The sequence below is a fragment of the Podarcis bocagei genome (assembly GCF_964188305.1).
Source record: "Podarcis bocagei genome assembly, chromosome: 18".
NCBI classification, from domain to species: domain Eukaryota; kingdom Metazoa; phylum Chordata; class Lepidosauria; order Squamata; family Lacertidae; genus Podarcis; species Podarcis bocagei.
This window is the reverse complement of record NC_138144.1, coordinates 9389404-9404673: the sequence shown is the minus strand read 5'-3', so window position 1 is coordinate 9404673 and position 15270 is coordinate 9389404. Positions and strand designations below refer to the sequence as shown.

Genomic DNA, 15270 nt, shown 5'->3' with positions numbered 1-15270 from the left:
TCAAGGTTTTCCTCTGAACTAGCCAGATGTTTAACTGAGAATCAATCACGGTCAGTCCATCATTTGGAAAATGAGACTTGTCCCAAAATGCCAACTAGAAATTCCGTTTTGGCGCCTGTAACCTCAGTTTAAGAAGCCATTTGGCTTACATATCCGAGTTTCTTTTTTAAAAAAACATGATACATTTTACTTTTTTATTTTTTCAATATAAATTTTTCAACACATCATTTTCAACAGTAATTAAACATACTTTCATTTCCTACACCATTTTTTTGACCATCAATCACATCTGAAAATTTTCTAGTCTATTCACTTAATATACATTTCTTACTTCCACTATTAGATTTAAATCTCTTAACCAATATCTCTATTCTTTCTCTACTTTGCAATATTTCATATATTTCTCCTTACAAAACTTCTTGTATTCCTACTAGCGTAATTTGTTGATTACAGTTGCTCTTCAAATAGTTCGTATATTTCTTTCAATCTTCTGTAAATCTCTGGTCCTGCAGGTTTCGAACCCTTCCTGTCATTTTGTCCAATTCTGCACAGTCCATTAATTTCATCTGCCATTCTTCTTTTGTCGGAATTTCTTCTTGCATCAATTTCTGGGCTAACAATACTCTTGCCGCTGTTGTTGCATATAAAAACAATTTAACACCTTGCCTATTAATATCTTCACCACTTTTTATTTTATTTTTCAAATATATATTTCCACAAATTTCACATATATTGGCGACTGAAACCTTGGTTTTAGGAGCCATTTGGCGCCTAGCTCATCTATCTTGCGTTTCTAAAACTGCCTGCATCCTAGAAAGCCACATCAGTCTGTTTAAGGTAAAGAGTAAAGGGACCCCTGACCGTTAGGTCCAGTCGTGGCCGACTCTGGGGTTGCGGCGCTCATCTCACTTTATTGGCCAAGGGAGCCGGCGTACAGCTTCCGGGTCATGTGGCGAGCATGACTAAGCCGCTTCTGGCGAACCAGAGCAGCGCACAGAAACGCCGTTTACCTTCCTGCCGGAGTGGTACCTATTTATCTACTTGCACGTTGATGTGCTTTTGAACTGCTAGGTTGGCAGGAGCAGGGACCGAGCAACGGGAGCTCACCCTGTTGTGGGGATTCGAACCGCCAACCTTCTGATTGGCAAGCCCAGAGCAAAGGGGAAGCTGAGGTCTAGCAGCGTGAGATGGCTGGGGAGGCAGGTTAATGTGGGACCTGGTGCGGAGTCGAGAGGCCCTGGCTTTGGCGGAGTGAGCTGCTTGCCTTCAAGGCTGCCGGAGGGCTCAGCGGGTCGCTGTCAAACCGGTAAAACAGGTGGTGTTTGTTTGGAGAGCGCAGGATTTTACAGGCGGGTGAGGAAAGGAGCCTGCAGGCTGGCAGGTCATATGACTCAGTAGCAGTAAAGGTCACAGCTGGAGAGCCAAATACCATCTTGAGAGCGAGGGAGCACCAAATTATTCCTTTGTTTGGATTTTTGGCCCCGTTTCCACAGGTCATAGAATCATAGAATCCTAGAGTTGGAAGAGACCCCAAGGGCCATCGAGTCCAACCCCCTGCCAAGCAGGAAACACCCTCAGAGCACTCCTGACATATGGTTGTCAAGCCTCTGCTTAAAGACCTCCAAAGTAGGAGACTCCACCACACTCCTTGGCAGCAAATTCCACTGTCAAACAGCTCTTACTGTCAGGAAGTTCTTCCTAATGCTTAGGTGGAATCTTCTTTCTTGTAGTTTGGATCCATTGCTCCGTGTCCGCTTCTCTGGAGCAGCAGAAAACAACCTTTCTCCCTCCTCTATGTGACATCCTTTTATATATTTGAACATGGCTCCCATATCACCCCTTAACCTCCTCTTCTCCAGGCTAAACATGCCCAGCTCCCTTAGCCGTTCCTCATAAGGCATCGTTTCCAGGCCTTTGACCATTTTGGTTGCCCTCCTCTGGACACGTTCCAGTTTGTCAGTGTCCTTCTTGAATTGTGGTGCCCAGAACTGGACACAGTACTCCAGGTGAGGTCTGACCAGAGCAGAATACAGTGACACTATTACTTCCCTTGATCTAGATGCTATACTCCTATTGATGCAGCCCAGAATTGCATTGGCTTTTTTAGCTGCCGCGTCACACTGTTGGCTCAACAGTGATTGTGCCCCTCACTCACCACCCCCTCGGGTTTCCAAGGTCTCCAGGGGAGATCGTGCCCTCGGATCCTGCCCACGAGCTCCTCCCTTCATTGGGAATGGGATAGAGTCATAGAATTGCAGCGTTGGAGGGGGTCCCCACAGGTCATCCAGTCCAACCCCCCTGCGATGCAGTTGGAGAACCTGTAGCTGCCTTTGCTGGATCCGACCCCCGAAAGTTTCCTTTGGCACAGAGGATCATGCTGAGCCAAAGATTCTGGCATTTGCAGGGGGTCGGGCAGGATTTTACAACACTGTGATTCTGTGGTTCCTGGGAAGGGTAGCTAATACTGCAGAAGACCCTGAAACGAGAAGTAATCGACTATAAAGTTAAATTAAATAACAAAAATCAAAAGGTTTAAGGAAAAAGTTAACCTGGAATTAAACAAAGACTTAACGAGATTCCGGCTACAAAACTCGTTTCACTTAACTAATCAGGAAATAAAGAAATTATAAACCTTAAATGATTTTAAACAAACTCAAGAGCAAGGCTGAAATGCTTCCTAGAGTTTTGTAGCCGGCATCTCGTTAAGTCTTTGTTTAATTCTAGGATAATATTTTCCTTAAACTTTTTGGTTTTTGTTATTTAATTTAACTCTATAGTCGATTACTTGTCATTTCAGGGATTTTCATGGCATTTCATTTGTTTTGTGTAATTTCTTGGTTTCGTGACTGTCTTTTTTCCACTGACTGCTGCAGAAGACGCCCTCCTTAATTTGTGGTGCCCAGAATTGGACACAGTATTCCAGGTGTGGCCTGACCAAGGCAGAATAGAGTGGGACTGTTTTCCCCCTTGATCTGGACACTAGGCTTCTGCTGATGCAGCCTAGAATAGCATTCGCTTTTTTTGCTGCTGCATCACCCTGTTGGCTCATGTTCAGTTTGCGGCCCACCAAGACCCCTAGATCAGCCTTTCTCAACCTGTGGGTCCCCAGATGTTGTTGGACTACAACTCCCATCACCCCTAGCTAGCAAGGCCAGAGCTCAGGGATGATGGGAGCTGTAGTACAACAACACCTGGGGACCCTCAGGTTGAGAACCGCTGCCCTAGATCCTTTTCACAGGTATTGCTAGTAAGCCAGGTGTCCCCCAATCCTATACAGTGGTACCTCGGGTTACATACGCTTCAGGTTACAGAGTGGTGGTGGGTTAGTGGAGTATGTAACCTGAAGCTTATGTAACCTGAGGTACCACTGTAGTTGTTTATCTCTTTGACATCTGATGGGAGGGCGTTATACAGGAAGGGCGCCACTACCGAGAAGGCCCTCTGCTTGGTTCCCTGTAACTTGGCTTCTTGCATCGAGGGAACTGCCAGAAGGCCCTCGGATCTGGACCTCAGTGTCCGGGTAGAACGATGGGGGTGGAGACGCTCCTTCAGGTATACCGGGCCTTTGAGGCTGTATAGGGCTTTCAAGGTCAGCACCAACACTTTGAATTGTGCTCGGAAATGTACTGGGAGCCAATGTAGGTCTGTCAAGACCGGTGTTATGTGGTCTCGGCGGTCGCCCCCAGTCACCAGTCTGGCTGCCACATTCTGGTTTAATTGCAGTTTCCGGGTCACCTTCAAAGGTAGCCCCACGTGGAGCGCATTGCAGTAGTCCAAGCGAGAGATAACTAGAGCATGCACCACTCTGGTGATACAGTCTATGGCCAGCTAGGGTCTCAGCCTGCATACCAGATGGAGCTGGTAAACAGCCGCCCTGGACACAGAACTGATCTGCGGCTCCATGGACAACTGTGAGTCCAGAATGACTCCCAGGCTGCGCACCTGGTCCTTCAGGGGCACAGTTACCCCATTCAGGACCAGGGAGTCCTCCACACCTGCCCGCCCCCTGTCCCCCAAAAAGAGTACTTCTGTTTTGTCAGGATTCAACCTCAATCTGTTAGCTGCCATCCATCCTCCAACCGCCTCCAGGCACTCACACAGGACCTTCACCACCTTCACTGGTTCTGATTTAAAAGAGAGGTAGATTAGTTGTAGTTTCCGGGTCACCTTTCAAGGTAGCCCCACGTAGAGCGCATTGCAGTAGGCGGGAGATAACCAGAGCATGCACCACTCTGGCCTTAACCAGCACTCTCTGCTTGCTTCCCTCAGCCGTCCAGAGGGGCCGAATCCCTCCCACCCACTCCAGCGCCAGCCCCAACGCCCTGCCCAGCGGCGAATACTACAACGGCCAGCCCGTCTCGGAGCTGATTTCGCAGCTCCTCCGCGCCGAGCCCTACCCCACTGCGCGCTTCAGCTCCCAGTACGCCCAGCAAGGCAGCGTGATGGGCATTGATAACATCTGCGAGTTGGCGGCGCGGCTCCTCTTCAGCACGGTGGAGTGGGCACGAAACATCCCCTTCTTCCCCGACCTGCCCGTCTCGGACCAGGTGGCGCTGCTGAGGCTCAGCTGGAGCGAGCTCTTCGTCCTCAACGCCGCGCAGTCCGCGCTGCCGCTGCACATGGCGCCGCTGCTGGCTGCCGCCGGATTCCACGCGGCCCCCATGTCGGCCGACCGCGTGGTCTCCTTCATGGACCAGATCCGCATCTTCCAGGACCAGGTGGAGAAGCTCAACCGGCTGCAGGTGGACCTGGCGGAGTACAGCTGCCTCAAAGCCATCGCCCTCTTCACCCCAGGTGAGCACACCGGCCGGAGCCATTCCCGGCTGTATGGAGGCGGCTCGGGCGAGTGAGCCAAGCCGCGTGTTTGGCTGTTGCAGAATTGCTCCCTGAATTTGGAGGTTTTTCTCTCTCTGGATGAAAATGCTTTGTTGAAGTAAATCAAAATGGCATAAAATCACAGAAGTACTAAGAAGCAGAGCAGTAACAACAACAACAGTTTTATTGTATAGCATTATTATTATAATAATATAATAATTATCACCATCTAACTATTTTCATAATTGTGCAATGTTATAAGTATTAGGTAATATAATATAATATAATATAATATAATATAATATAATATAATATAATATAATATAATATAATATAATAGTTGTTTAAGATATTATTTGATTATTTCTTTAAAACATTTAAATGAACTTTTCAATTTTTGGAAATTCTTTTAAACTCAAAACAAATCTCTCATATCCTTTGACTTCCATTCCGTGTTCTTTCCTTTCCTCATTAAGCGGCTATATGACTTACATTTTACCCATTAGATACATTAATTCTAAATGATTAACCTACCAATTCTCTCATCTGCTGCTATACTTCAAATCCTACACATGTTTTCATATAACCATGATATTTTTTTCCAAATACAGTAGTACCTTGGTTCTCAAACAGCTTAGTCCCTGAACAAATCGGCTCCCAAACGCCGCAAACCCGGAAGTGAGTGTTCTGGTTTGCGAATGTTTTTCAGAAGCCGAACGTCCGACGTGGCTTCTTCCTTGTAGTGCAGCCAGTCGGAAGCCACGCCTTGGTTTTCAAACGGTTTTGGGAGTCGAATGGATTCCTGGAACCGGTTAAGTTTGAAAACCAAGGTACCGCTGTATTCCACAAAATATTTCCAAAGACTCCTTATTTCCAAAAAGGACCAGAGGAGGTGGTCTAATTATAATTTAATTATTTATACCCCGCCCATTTGGCTGTGTTGCCCCAGCCACTCTGGGCAGCTCCCAGCACATCTGGAAAAAACAACAACAACAAAATTTATTATTTATACCCTGCCCATCTGGCTGGGTTTCCCCAGCCACTCTGGGCAGCTTCCAACAGAATATTAAAATACAATAACCTATTAAACATTAAAAGCTTCCCTAAACAGGGCTGCCTTCAGATGTCTTGTAAAAGTTGTGTCGTTCTTTGATCTCCTTGACATCTGGTGGGAGGGCATTCCACAGGGGCAGGTGCCACTGAAGGAGAAAATAAAACAATGAGGCCACGAATGAACTATTAGTAATAAATTATTATTACTGTTATTGGATATAAATTATACGACTTTCAGTAGACCTCCGAAGGCAGCCCTGCATCACGAAGCTTTTAATGTGTGACCATAGAATCATAAGAGTTGGAAGGGACCCCAACGGTCATCTAGCCCAACCTGCCCGCAGTGCAGGAATCTTGCGCCCAACGTGGGTCTCGAACCCACAACCCTGAGAATAACAATCTCAGCGACCGGTGTTTTGAGGTGTTCTTGATTGGAAGGCACCCAGAGCGACTGGGGTCATGGTGAGTTTGCTCCCTGCAGCTCCGCTTTGGCAAAGCTTTTTGCTTCGCCGGCTCCCTGGGTTTGGCAAAATCCCGGTGCTTAGATGACTGTTGCGGAAGCTGCAAGGACGCTGAGGAGCAACAGGACCCTCTGCCGGCCACGGAGCGTGTGGTTCATGCTCGCTCTTTGCCATTTCTCGTCTGCGAGTGGCGCGCATAGAGGCAGTGCCACCTTGTGGCAAGGCAGTGTGCAAGTTTGCATGCCCAGTGGCAGTCTATCTGGGTTCCTAAGGGTAATTGTGTTGTTGTTGTTGAGTCCTTTAGTCATGTCCGACTCTTCGTGACCCCCTGGACCAGAGCACGCCAGGCACTCCTGTCTTCCATTGCCTCCCGCAGTTTGGTCAGACTCATGTTTGTAGCTTCGAGAACACTGTCCAGCCATCTCGTCCTCTGTCATCCCCTTCTCCTTGTGCCCTCCATCTTTCCCAACATCAGGGTCTTTTCCAGGGAGTCTTCTCTTCTCATGAGGTGGCCAAAGTCTTGGAGCCTCAGCTTCAGGATCTGTCCTTCCAGTGAGCACTCAGGGCTGATGGAGAGGTTTGATCTTCTTGCAGTCCATGGGACTCTCAAGAGTCTCCTCCAGCACCAGAATTCAAAAGCATCCATTCTTCAGGAATCAGCCTTCTTTATGGTCCAGCTCTCACTTCCATACATCACTACTGGGAAAACCATAGTTTGAACTATATGGACCTTTGTTGGCAAGGTGATGTCTCTGCTTTTTAAGATGCTGTTCTGCTTTTTAAGATGCTGTGGGTAATTGCACATGTGCAAAAAGTATTCCAGATTAAATGGGCCGCTCTCTTCAGCTTGATCCGGCAGCCAGCCTCTTTTGGTATCTTTGTGGAACCTCCACGTCCAGAGGCAGTTTATCTCAGTTCCTAGTTTCTCAGGGGTATTTAGCCACTGTGAGGACAGGATCATAGAATTGTTGTGTTGGAAGGGACCCAAGGGTCATCTAGCTCAACCCCCGGCAACGTAGGGCTTGAACCCGCCACCATGAGAGAGTCTCTACTGTCGGAGCGTATCAGGAGTAGAGACGTGTCTCTATCCCCCCCTCACACTTTGACTTTTTAAAAAATATATATATATTTAATCATTTTTTCAATACAAAGAACAACCACAAAAAACACATACAACAAAAACCATACTAGCACTAATAACACAATTTAACAATTCAGATTTGAATACTGATATACCTATGACTACACCTTTTTAACAATATTTCCCCACCTCTCAACCCCCTACTTCCCACCACTGTCCGCCTTATCGCTTAAATATTCCTTCCAGATTTCTTCATATTTATCCATTCGTAATTTGCGTCGACATGCAGTTTGTTCGTATGTTGCTAGTCTGTCCATATCATCAATCCATGTGCTCAATGGAATCTTTTTGTGACTCTCCCAATTCATCAAAACAAGTTTTTTTGCTTCGAATATGGCACGGTACATCCATTATTATTTTTTTGACCCCTTGTAATCTCCCACGTTTCCGGAATATAATTTAGAATTAAATTCAATTCGCCTACATAACAATCTCTTTTTATTACCCTTGCTATAAATGTCCTCACCTCGCACCAAATGACCTTATCATCCGGCAATTCATCATCATATGTACCAAGTTCGCACTTTTACTCCCACATCTCCAGCAGTCGTCTGCACTTGTTATTTTCCTCTGGTATAGTTTTTGCTGGAGATCAGCAAATATTATTTTCTCTGAATATTTTCTCTGAATATTATTTTCTCTGAATATTATTTTCTGCAGAATAAGTCTCAGTCTTAAATCCACAGAGGCTATTTCTGTTGATATTATACTTGACTCCCATATATCATTTGTTATCTGTGCCCCTAACTCTTCACTCCATTTTTGTCTATCATATTCTAAATCATATTTCTTCCTGTTAGTCACACTTTGGCTTGATCCAGCAGCCAGGCCTGTTCTTGTGGAGCCTCCAGGTCTACAGGCAGTCTATCTGCGTTCCTCGGTTCTCAGGGTTATTTGGGGACAGGATAGGGCTCTCACGAACACTAAGGAGGATGGATGGCGGCTAACAGATTGAGGTTGAATCCTGACAAGACAGAAGTACTGTTTTGGGGGGACAGGGGGCGGGCAGGTGTGGAGGACTCCCTGGTCCTGAATGGGGTAACTGTGCCCCTGAAGGACCAGGTGCGCAGCCTGGGAGTCATTTTGGACTCACAGCTGTCCATGGAGGCACAGGTCAATTCTGCGTCCAGGGCAGCTGTCTACCAACTCCATCTGGTACGCAGGATGAGACCCTATCTGCCCGCAGACTGTCAGGTCAGAGTGGTGCATGCTCTAGTTATCTCTTGCTTGGACTACTGCAACGCACGCTACGTGGGGCTACCTTTGAAGGTGACCTGAAAACTACAACTAATCCAGAATGCGGCAGCTAGACTGGTGACTGGGGGCAGCCGCCGAGACCACATAACACCGGTCTTGAAAGACCTACACTGGCTCCCAGTAGGTTTCTGAGCACAATTCAAAGTGTTGGTGCTGACCTTTAAAGCTCTAAATGGCCTCGGCCCAGTATACCTGAAGGAGCGTCTCCACCTCCATCGTTCTGCCTGGACACTGAGGTCCATCTCCGAGGGCCTTCTGGCGGTTCCCTCATTGTGAGAAGCAAAGCTACAGGGAACCAGGCAGAGGGCCTTCTTGGTAGTGGCACCCGCCCTGTGGAATGCCCTCCCACCAGATATCAAAGAGATAAACAACTACCTGACATTCAGAAGACATCTCAAGGCAGCCCTGTTCAGGGAGGTTTTTAATGTGTGACATTTATTGTATTTTTGGTCTTTGTGGAAGCCGCCCAGAGTGGCTGGGGAAACCCAGCCAGAGGGGCGGGGTACAAATAATAAATTATTATTATTATTATAACCGTCTCCTCTGTTTCAGACGCCTGCGGCCTCTCAGACCCGGCGCACGTGGAGAGCCTGCAGGAGAAGGCGCAGGTGGCGCTGACAGAGTACGTCCGCTCGCAGTACCCTTCGCAGCCCCAGCGCTTTGGCAGACTCTTGCTGCGCCTCCCTGCGCTGCGGGCCGTCCCCGCCTCCCTCATCTCGCAGCTCTTCTTCATGAGACTGGTGGGCAAGACCCCCATTGAGACCCTCATCAGGGACATGCTCCTCTCGGGAAGCACCTTCAACTGGCCCTACGGGACGGGGCAGTGAGGAGACGACGAGCGCGCGGAGTTGCCGCGACCTGCCTTCCCGCCCCACATCTGCCCTGCCCGTTCCCGCGGCCGCCGCACCGACAGCCTGGATGTCCCCCGGCACCACCCGATTCCCCCGGATCGAGGCGGCGAACTCTGTGCAATTTTTTCCCCGTTTCGGGGGGTGGGTTGGGGGGCCGCCCTCCCTGCTGTGACTGCCTCTACCCCCCACCACCCCAGTGCCAAGAGAGGGGCAGGGTGGGCGTCCGTTGGGAATGTCTCCTTTTCCGTTCCATTGTGGGCGCGGGAAATGTAGCATCTTTGGTTCTGTTTTCCTGGTTTCGTTTATCCACTCCGGCTTCGAACAGACGGACAGTTCCCCCGGAGGCCTTGCTGGGGGGCTTATGCCCCCCCAACTTCCTTGATACTTGGGCCTCAAGAGAGGGGGGGAGCCTGACCCCTCTCCCAACCTCCCCTCTCACCCCCATTTCTCTCGATCTGCCTTCTGCCGCATGATGCCCCTCCCTAGATGGTGTGGGACACCCCACCCCCCAACCAGTGTGGCCAAGGGGTCTGGGGTGACGGGGAGCCCCAAAGCAGCCGTGAACCGTGACCGAGGTGGATTGGGTCCCCAGTGCAGATTTGCAAGCCTTTTCGCCTGGAAGCAAGCCAGATTTCCGCTTACTTCAAAGCGGGGAGGTATTTTGAGAGAGAAAACTTTTTTTGCAGTGGGGTGAGGTGAGGGGGCGCGTTAGTTTGGGGTGCACCGAACGTGCAAACTTCCCAGACGTCTGCGTGAAACAAAGGCAAATAGGAGAATTTCCTTTCCCGCAAGCAGAGAGCGCCCCTAGGCGCGTGCAGAAAGCCCCAGGTCCAGGCTCTGGCATGTTCAGCTTAATGACCTTGGGGGGGGGGGGGCAGAAGACCCAGGCAGTTGCTCCCCCAGGTTACGTGGACTCAGTAAAATTTCCCGTGCTCCTATTTGGATCGGCCTGCAATTCAGACACATGAGGACCAGAGTATTGATTCACTGCCAGTAACACTAGGACTAGAATCTTGCATTACTGTCCGGGTACTGCCAGCCTTCCAGGGTGGGGGCACAGCTCAGTGATGGAGCACCCCCTCTGCACCCTGAATAATAATAATTTATTACACCCTGCCCATCTGGCCGGGCCTCCCCAGCCGCTCTGGGCGCCTTCCAACAGGATATTAAAAACAGAATAAAACATCAAACATTCAAAACTTCCCTAAACAGGGTTACGCTCAGATGTCTTCTAAAAGTCAGGTAGTTGTTGACATCTGATGGGAGGGCATTCCACAGGGAAGGTGCCACCACCAAGAAGGCCCTTTGCCTGGTTCCCTGTAACATCACTTCTTGCAGAGAGGGAACTGCCAGAAAGCCCTCGGAGCTGGACCTCTGTGTCCGGGCAGAACGATGGGGGTGGAGATGCTCCTTCAGGTATACAGGGCCGAGGCCATTTAGGGCTTTCAAGGTCAGCACCAACACTTTGAATTGCGCTCGGAAACGTCCTGGGAGCCAAAGTAGATCTTTCAGGACCAGTGTTATGTGGTCCTGGCGGCCGCTCCCAGTCACCAGTATAGCTGCCGCATTCTGGATTAGTTACAGTTTCCAGGTCACCTTCAAAGGCAGCCCCACATAGAATGCATTGCAGTAGTCCAAGGGGGAGAAAACCAGAGCATGCACCACTCTGGCGAGACAGTCCGCAGGCAGGCAGGGTCTCATCCTGCGTACCAGATGGAGCTGGTAAACAGCTGCCCTGGACACAGAATTGACCTGCGCCTCCATGGACAGCTGTGAGTCCAAAATGACTCCCAGGCTGCGCACCTGGTCCTTCAGGGGCACAGTTGCCCCATGCAGGATCAGGGCGTCCTCCACACCTGCCCATCCCCTGTCCCCCAAAAAGAGTACTTCTGCCTTGTCAGGATTCAACCTCAATCTGTTAGCCGCCATCCATCCTCCAACCGCCTCCAGGCACTCACACAGTGTCTAGCTCCTCCAGGTCGGGCTGCAAACGACCCCTTGCCCCCGAACCCTGGGGAGAAGCTGCCAGCCAGTGTAAGGGAACATAGAGCTGGGTGTGGCTCGGACAAAGACACCTCCAATTGCTCCTGCTTTTACAGATCGGCTCTTGATTTAGACTCCATGAGGACTAGAATTTTACATTAGGGGCAAGGACCAAAACTCAGAAAGACCCAGGGGTCTCAAACGGGGTGTGTGCTGTGAGCCGCCTCTTCTCAGGGGCTCCCAGTCAGAGCATAAAACCCCAGGCTGGATAAACAAGCTGCTTGGACAACACTTGGACAGCAACCCCACAGAGGTGGACTTGGTCGCTGGCAGGTTCCCGTCCACCACAAACACAAGACACATTTTGACATGCTCAGCACCGCTGCCCCCTTACTTGTGATGGAAGCTGCCTGCCCCACTTTCTCCGTCCGCAGTGGGGAAAATCCGCCTCGGCTAGGGGGCGCTCCCTCCATGTTTGTTGAAGATGCTATGCAAAAATAGCTTTGAGCTGCATGCAATTTGAAATATACTGACGACTTTGAAAAAACAGCGATCTCACTCTTTTCGCAACAGGATTCCGGCTTCCTTTGCTGGTCGGATCAGTTTCGACTGAGACACTAAAAAACGAAAACAACCCCCCCTGCTGCTATTTTTCTCATGGATCATTCTTTTCCCTCCAGCCTGCAGACCTGCTCTAAGGATCTCCGCTTGGCTTGTGTGTCCTCTCAGTGTCGCCCGTATGAATTGCCCTCAAACCCATTTTCCGGATGGGGAAAACTGAGGCCAGAGGACTATTCCCCCCTGCATTCTACAAGTCCATGGGAGTGTTGTGCCTCTAACTCAGGTCTCCCAGATCCAAAGTACCGGTTGTAATCTATGCAATCTATCCCCAAATTCTGCATCAAGGAAATTCAGATTCTGCGCTTGGAATAAAATTATGTTTTTGTTTTTTTTAAAAAAATGGTGAAAATCAGATGTGCTTTTTTAAAATCCCAGTTGTATGATGTGAGGTTCCTGAAGAACGTCCCGGGTCAGGAAGGACACAGGTGAGGTGTAAAAAAATTTGCTTTTTTCATAGAATTGTAGGGTTGGCAGGGAACCAAAGGGCAATCTAGTCCAACCCCAGAATTGCAGCTGACCCGAGCAGAGCTAGGCCCGTCCAGGCTGGGTGTATTGAATCTGCCACCTGACCCACACTGGCCAATCCCGTGCCCCCGAGCATCAGAGGTAGACTGCGCTTCAAACTGGAGGCTCCATTGAACTACCATGGCTTAGAGCTGCTGCTATATAGCTCCTCTTATTCTTCAAGCCCTGTTTGAAAGCAAAGTTCTTAAGAGGAAGTTTTGCCAGGAGCTCCATGCAGAAATTGCCTGGTCCGAACTCCGAAGAGGGTGGGTAGAGAACCGCTGCCTGCCTGTGTTCAGTTGTGAACCAGCCCTTAGCCCAGAACCATGAGGTCTATAAACTTAATGGTCTCTTTTGAGAAAAAGGCCAGAGCATGGGCTCTGTGTAGCAGAAAGTTTCCAGGTCCCCCCCTCCCCCAGTTCCATTAATCCCAGGTTTATTCTCTGTCTGAAACTCACGGGCAGTAAGTGGACCCAATTTAAAACTAAAAACTATGCACTTTGAGGTCTCTCTGATTTCTGTGGGAGTTTGGGTACCGCTCTTAATTAAAAGCCATAGAGAGAGAAATGTCCCCCCAAAGTTTCGATTCAGTGGGGCCATGTCCGGCATCTGTGGCTAGTGGTCCCGAGTTCAAGGTCTCTTGGATACAAATCCTACTCATTAATTCTCCTCCTCCCCCCCCCCCGTTCGTGGAAGCCGGATTTGGGTGTCCGGATGGATGGAGAGGGTGACTTGTGCCAACCAAAATGTCGAAAAGAGGGGAAGGAACGGCTGCCAGGTTTGATTCTGTTGCAGACGCCTCCTTTTCTGATTTGATGCACAGCCAATGAAACAATAAATATTGTTTTTCTTAGGGAAAAAAAAGAAGGCAGTGGTTGGTTTGTGTTAATTGGAGCGGAAAGGGGTGGGGAGAAGTGGTGTCATTGTTTTAAGACGATGCAGCACAGGTAAAGTCCTTCCTGCGGCACAAAGTTAAACTGTGGAACGTCCTGCCACAGGAAGCAGGCTAGAAGGCTTTAAAAGAGGACTGGACAAATTCACAGAGGAGAATGCTTTTTGGAGACAGTGACTCTTCTGAACAACCAGCGCTCCCACGTACTAAGTTTAATCCAGAGAAAGCCGACATCTTTCGGGAATCCTCTGTCATCGCAGGGTGAGGGGTTGGTCTGGATGACCCCCAGGGGGCCCTTTCAGCTCTGCAATTTTATCTCAAATGGCTACAAAACACACCTGGATCTCCACAGCCAGCATTCCCCACTTTTATTAAAGGAACTATTAAAAACACACACATACACACAACTGGTTACCCCCCTCCCCAGCCCCTCTGAAAACCCCAGCTGCCCCACACTCAAATCGATAAACCCCCCAAACATGCATAAATGGGGGCGTATATTTACAGTGCTGAATGAGTCAGTAGATGGGTCGCTGGACAGTTTGTTTTGAACCTACATCAATGGGAGTGAATATTCGGGAGTCTGCCGCCTGATAGCTGGGGGTGTCTCTGTGTTTTGGGATCGTACGCCCCCCACCCCCTATTCACACTTTGACTTCTCCGTATTTTTACTCTTGTGTGTGCCAATTAATTCCCCCGGGTCTGAGAGTTTTTCTCGCCCTTCGCTGCCCTGCCTTGCCAACACCTGATCTTCCCCTGCTGAGTTGAAACTTGGCTAAGCAAAGCCCCTCTCTGGATTTCCTGTGCATGTGAAATCGCGACGCCACTTGGCGTTTTCGGACATGCGTCAAGAACGTCCTGTTCCCCCAAAAAGTTTTATCAGCAGGTATATTGGTGTGTGGAAGGGACGCGGGTGGCACTGTGGGTTAAACCATGGAGCCTGGGACTTGCCGATCAGAAGGTTGGTGGTTCGAATCCCTGCAACAGGGTGAGCTCCCGTTGCTCGGTCCCTGCTCCTGCCCACCTAGCAGGATGGGTTTATCGGCACACCGGCTTCACTTGGGAAGGGAGAACAAATTAGATGAAAACGCGGCAGAAACACTGGCGAAAAGTTTAAGAATTATTCTTGGCTGCTGTTTAACTCCTTTGCCCCTTAGGGAAGTGCAACGCACACAATGGTATGAAATCCTATCGTTTGGGGTGGGTGGGAGCTGATTCAAGATTCAGCTAATGTTGAGCTGGAAGGGACCCCTAGGGTCATCTAGTCCAACCCGCAGCAATGCAAGGATCATTTGCCCAACATAGGGCTCGAACCCACGAACCCATGCTCTTATCAATTGATAACCCAGGCATGGGAGATCGGTGAGCCTCCATCTTCACTCCTGGGCTGCGTTCTGCGCAAGCAATGCATCGATGGCTACGCAACCCTTGTTTAAAGTAATTTCGTACAGTGCTTTTTAAAGAGCACAGGTTCAGGGTTGCGTCCAGCTATGCCTCCTTTGTGAAAGGGATGGGCATGGCCGACGTAGGACCATTGATTTCAATGGGTCTACTCTGAATACGTGGGCGATGGGAAAGGGTTGTGGCTCCAAGTCAGAACACATGCTTTTCATACAAAAAGTTTCCCAGCAGGCCTGGAGTAAGACCCTTGCTTCTGCCAGTCAGTGTAAAAGGTAAAGGGACCCCTGACCA

At 49.4% G+C, this 15270-nt stretch overlaps 1 protein-coding gene across 1 annotated transcript in view; it reads left to right on the top strand.

Annotated features, from left to right (window-relative positions):
- Nucleotides 1-13550, top strand: part of NR2F6 (nuclear receptor subfamily 2 group F member 6) — a 30613-nt gene extending 17063 nt beyond the window's left edge. The window contains exons 3-4 of the mRNA XM_081177950.1: nucleotides 4270-4794; nucleotides 9280-13550. Coding sequence (XP_081034076.1) covers nucleotides 4270-4794; nucleotides 9280-9554 — 800 coding nt within the window. The 3' untranslated portion in view covers nucleotides 9555-13550. The remainder of the gene's footprint in view (nucleotides 1-4269; nucleotides 4795-9279) is intronic.
- The last annotated feature ends 1720 nt before the right edge of the window (nucleotides 13551-15270 follow it).